Source organism: Chelonoidis abingdonii, chromosome 26 (assembly GCF_003597395.2).
Source record: "Chelonoidis abingdonii isolate Lonesome George chromosome 26, CheloAbing_2.0, whole genome shotgun sequence".
Lineage (NCBI taxonomy): Eukaryota > Metazoa > Chordata > Testudines > Testudinidae > Chelonoidis > Chelonoidis abingdonii.
The window spans coordinates 18,790,407-18,795,838 of record NC_133794.1 but is presented as its reverse complement, the minus strand read 5'-3'; the positions used below and the strand labels follow the sequence as shown (position 1 = coordinate 18,795,838).

The following is a 5,432-nucleotide window of genomic DNA, read 5'->3' as shown; positions in this document are numbered from 1 at the left end:
AAGCCCCGCCCCCTTCCCTTAGGCCGCACCTGCCAGGGGAGTCTCGCCCGTTCGCTAGACCCTGGCGGCCGATAACGAGCCACGCCCACCCGCCAGGCCTCGCCCCCGGTACCGCCCCTCCCTTCCGCCGGCTGAGCCCCTTACCACGTGACCCCTGCCCCTCCCACACAGAATCCCGGTTGCTGTGGTGACTAAACCCCGCCTCCCGCTGCCTCTTCCGGGTGCCCGCAGTTGCAGCGCGGCCCTTTTGCAGCAGCGGCGGCCGTAAAACGCAGAGCGGGCCGGGAACGGCGGCGGCTCATTGGCTTCAGGTCCCTCTTCCCCCTCCTGGAGAGAAGCGCCCCCGCCCCCGGCGGGTTGCGCGTGAGTGCCGGGCCGGAGCCCCAGGGCTGGGAGAGGGGGGGGCCGGGCGGCACCCGGGGGCGTTGGGGGAGGGGCAGGGCCCGTCCCTGGCATTGGTTCGTGGTGCTGGGGTCAGTGGGGTTGGAGGCAGGGACAGGGCGATGGGGTTGGGTCACAGGGACGTATGTGTCTAATCACCATGTGAAATGTGGGGTCCTCAGGGTCCCTCCAAGGACCTGGGCAGTGGTATAAATCCTGGCCAATAGGGTGACTAGACGGCAAGTGTGAAAAATTGGGACAGAGGTTGGGGGGTAAAAGGAGCCTGTATAAGAAAAAGACCCCAAAATCAGGACATCTGGTCACCCTACGGGGGAGTTACCCCAGCATCTCAGCCAAATTCCAAATCTGGTGTCAATGTTTAGTTCCCCAATGTCAATCCTCCCCCCTGTGAGGTTTCAGTTGAATGGCTCCTTCTTTGCTTCTTGACTGTTTCTGTGCCCCACTCTAAGCCTGGCGGCTGCATCTCCACACTGGGCCAGGGAGCCCTGTATAAGCATAGAATATCAGTTGGAAGGGACCTCAGGAGGTATCTAGTCCAACCCCCTGCTCAAAGCAGGACCAATCCCCAGACAGATTTTTGCCCCAGATCCCTAAATGGCCCTCTCAAGGGCTGAACTCATAACCCTGGGTTTAGCAGGCTAATGCTCAAACCACTGAGCTGTCCCTCTAATCTAACCTAAAGGTGGCTGCCTCTCAACATTAAGGAAGGGATCCCTGCAGAGGTATTGTTTGTAAAGCACTTGGGAATTAAAGGTGCTATAGAGATTTGTTCGTCAGATTTCTTTTATTTTTATTATGTGTATTGCAGTAACACTTTGCAGCCTCAGTTGCGGTCAAGACCCCATAGTGCCAGGCAGTACAAAAACACTCCATAACAGATGGTCCCTGTCCCACAGAACTGAATATTTTCTTCCTCCTTTAGGACAATGGATTCACGCTTCACACGTGGGAAATCTGCCATCCTGGAGCGGTCTCTGACCCGGCCAAAGACGGAGGTCAGCCTGAGCGCGTTCTCTCTGCTCTTCTCTGAGATAGTCCAGTACTGTCAGAACCGGGTGTACTCCGTCTCAGAGCTCCAGAACAAGCTCTCTGAGCTGGGCCAGCAGGTGGGAGCTCGCATCCTGGATGTGCTGGTCATGCGGGAGAAAAACGGCAAGCGAGAGACCAAGGTTATCAACATTCTCCTCTTCATCAAGGTGACGGTGTGGAAGGCCTTGTTCGGAAAGGAGGCAGACAAGCTGGAGCAGGCCAATGATGATGACAAGACCTACTACATCATCGAGAAAGAGCCACTGATCAACACGTACATCTCGGTGCCCAAGGAGAATAGCACACTCAACTGTGCCTCCTTCACAGCTGGCATCGTGGAAGCCATCCTCACCTACAGCGGCTTCCCTGCCAAGGTCACGGCCCACTGGCACAAGGGCACCACACTCATGATCAAATTTGATGAGTCCGTCATCGCGCGAGACAAAGCCCTGGATGGCCGCTAAGCGCACTGTGGGGGGAGCTGACGTGCTGCTCTTGTACATGTGCACTGTAACTAAAAGGACTGTGCTAGGATGTCCTCAGAGGGGTCTGTGACTTGTCTGGCACAGCCTGTGTGTAGATCAGAATGAACCTGCATGAAGCAGAGGGGGCCTCAGCCCAGTTCCAGTGGAACACATTTCTCCACCATATCAATTGCCCCTCTTCCCTTCCCCTACCCCTACCCCTCCGTTCAATTCTTGGCTTCTGCCAAGAATGCCAACTGGCAACCAAAGATGCATCTACCCTTCAGCTGGCAGCTGTCATTCCCAGCTTGGGTAGGGATATGCAGGCTAGTTCTAATTGAGCTAACTTGCTAAGAATACCAGTGTAGCACATGGCTGGGGCTAACCACCCTGTACATACCTAGGATCTCAGACAGGATTGTGCTCAGACAGCTAGCTCGAGCCGCAGCCCCTGCCAGAACATAATCCCGTCTGAGATCCTAGGTACGTACTCTGGTGACTAGCCCTTGCTGCTGCTGTTTTTAGTGTGCCAGCTTGAACAGAGCTAGCGTGTGCATCACCACCTGAGTGGGAATTACACCTCCCTGTTGTGTGTAAATGTACTCAGGCTCTGAACTCTGCTTTTGCCTAAGAGATGGTCTCTCCTGTGTGCAGAGCTAAGATATGTTGGTGGGGCAGCATCAGGAGGTTTTTTCCCTGTGTGCCTAACCCCCTACCTCCAGAGCTGATCGGAGAGCAAGTTACCCCACAGGAGGTGGATGTGTGACTTGTTTTTCAAGATTGGAGAAAACTGAAATTTTCCCTCATTTAATAAACTAAAGTCAAGAAATGCTGGTTCCAGGGCTGCAGCGTCTTTACACCTAGGCTGCTGCTTCTGCTCTGGCCTATTTCAGCAGTTCAGACTTCTGCTTTTTGACTGCTTGAGTGTGTCGGACTCAGCGTGGTTCTTAGTGGGACAGGCAGCCACACCCCAGAACCACTCACTCAGCCAGCTCCAACTATCTGCCCTGACTGACAGTCCTAGCAAAACCCAGCACTGAACACTCCTCTGCCTTCTAGAGCGGATCCCTCCAAGGCAGGTTTGAGACACACTAGTGGGGAGGGACGGGGACAGAGTTTGTGTCAGAAGCTTCCCCTTCTGCCCATGACGCAGGTTCTGAATGGGTCAGTTAGTCTGAGGGTTAAAATGAAGCTTTTTGTGGGGTCCAAATCCAGCTTTTCTTTTCAAAGCATAGCACGCTCACGCTTTCAACCCACTGCATGTACGCTCAGTGCCTGGTGAGGATGGAAACACAAAACTAGACAGCACAAGGGCTCTTTACCGTGCCAACAGCCAGGCTGTCCCCAGATGAGATTTAACATGCTTCTTGCCTGAAAGGTGACCTGCCACAGGGAACATGTTCTCTGTTGCTGTTGCTTTACAGTGTATGAAGGAGATCTGAATGTAGGAGCAGTGGGAGTTTTCTTCAGAAACTTGATGCTTCGTTTAACCTTCGAAACAGCTGAGATGTGATGTCTGGCAGCCTCTGGTCTTGCTGGAGGAGTTGCTGCCCCTAAACATTCAGTAGGCAATGAGTTGTGATACCTTATTCCACCCCCACAGTGCAAGCTTAATGAAAGGGACATGACTGGCTTGAAAACAAATCTCACTGAAAACTCTGCATCTGTGACAATTGGGAGTAACGCCTAATATAACTTTGATGGGAAGCAGCAAAGAAAAGAGATTCCTCTTTTCTGCTCCTTTCCTTTGTGCAGCAATTCCATGCCATCAGTTTCACTATTCATCTGTTGTCAGTTTCTTCCTTGCTGAAAAGAGCATTAAAAGCATCAACAGAGGAGCAAGCTTCCCCTTCCCCTCACACATCTTTTTTTAAAAGGAACTCGAGTTCAAATGGAAATATTCAGAATGTTGTTATACAAAGGGAGGTTCTGTCAAAAACTGGAATTTCAAAATCCTCAGGTTGACAGTGAGCTGCTTTTAACCAGAGACTCAGATCTTTTGGATCTTTACCAAGCTGATTGTTTTTTCCTAGTAAACAAACTAAAATTCAGTTTAGTTAAAATGGCCTTTTTTCATTTCTCTCTGTCAGGTTGTTACCCTTCCCCATCCCCATTTCAAGTTCATCGCTTATTCCATGGTTCATAAAGAAATGGATTGTTTTGCATTCTGTGTGGTGCTGGTTTTACTGATCACTTTTCTATTGTACGTGCTTTTTGGGGAACGAGTGCTGTATATAATCTTGGGAAAGCCTAGCAGGACCTGTCTAACTACAAATAAAATCAGTTCATACTCAGCCTGCATGTGCATGTCTCCTCAACGCTTGAGTCTCAAAGCAAGGTTTTGTTCCAGGCACCATTAAAGAACAATAAGCAACAGGTTCTCACAGTTGCGGATTGTGTGAATCATCTCTTGAAAGTGAGAGTGTCACATGGACATTTCCCCTCTAGTTCTTATATGAGCACCCTTCTTGCATGCTGACAGTTAAGGCACTGTCATCTTCCTTCTCTTTAAGCATACATGCCACCCGTGAATTGGTTACATGGAAAGTTAATGTTAGGGTATTTTAGCTGTCTTTAGTACAATGGGAGGTTCTGTTACACAGTACCAGTTACTGATGCCCAGAGCCTGTATGGAGCGGATGTACTGGTGTGTAGGCAGCCCAAGGGACACCCCAGAGTCTGTTGCCTGTTGCCGTTGGTATGACTGTAGCGCTGAGAGGCCCCAACACAGATTGGGGCTGCATTGGACTGGGTGATGCACAGACACACAGGGTTTGTCTTCACTATGGTGCTAAATCGGCGCAACTGTGATCAATGCAGCGGTGGCGATTTAGCAGGTCTGGTGAAGATGTGGTAAGTCTATGAGAGAGCACTCTCTCATTGATGTAATTAATCCATCTCAACGAGAGGTGGAAGCTATGCTGATGGGAAAGCGTCTCCTTATAGACACTGCATTAAGTTGATGTAAGTTACGTCGCTCAGGGGAGTGGGTTTTTTACACCTCTGAGCGATGTAACTTATCTCAACTTAAACTTACGTAACTCACGCAGTCAAAGCCACAGTGAGGCACAGCCCCTACACCAAAGAGATCACAGGGGAAGCAGACAGGTAAAAGATATGGGGAACTGACTTGTCCAAGGTCACGCAGCAGGTTGGTGGCAGAGCTTGGGGAAGGATACTGGTATGACTCCTAGCCCAATGCACCATCTGCATGCTCCAGTTATCACCTTCCCCAAGGTGTTCCTTTCAACCAAGGAGAGGGAAGGGATGGTCAGCCAGCAAACACATCCCGTTCCCCACCCACTCAGGTCCATAAAGTACAGGTGCAAATCAAGACAGCTTGATTACTATAGGTTCTACCTGTTCAAAGCTAAAGAAGACAAAGGCCCAGATCCACAACGGTGCTTAGGTGCTTATGGCTCAGGTTTACATACCTTAGTTTTAGGCTTTGCTGTGATCCACAAATCTTCCGATCTGATTCATTTGGCACCTAATTTTTAAATGTAAAGGTTCCCTCAACATCTGTGTTTCTATCTC

At 50.5% G+C, this 5,432-nt stretch overlaps 1 protein-coding gene across 1 annotated transcript; it reads left to right on the top strand.

The window, feature by feature from the left end:
- Nucleotides 1-204: 204 nt before the first annotated feature.
- On the top strand, nt 205-4,190 carry TRAPPC5 (trafficking protein particle complex subunit 5). Its single transcript, XM_032787313.2, has 2 exons — nt 205-363; nt 1,325-4,190. The coding sequence occupies exon 2, from the start codon at nt 1,329-1,331 to the stop codon at nt 1,893-1,895; it is 567 nt and encodes a 188-aa protein (XP_032643204.1). The 5' UTR covers nt 205-363; nt 1,325-1,328; the 3' UTR covers nt 1,896-4,190.
- The last annotated feature ends 1,242 nt before the right edge of the window (nt 4,191-5,432 follow it).

What these genes read in the sequence shown, in the direction of transcription:
- TRAPPC5 (XM_032787313.2), top strand. Translation starts at nt 1,329, where the DNA reads ATGGATTCACGCTTCACACGTGGGAAATCTGCCATCCTGGAGCGGTCT.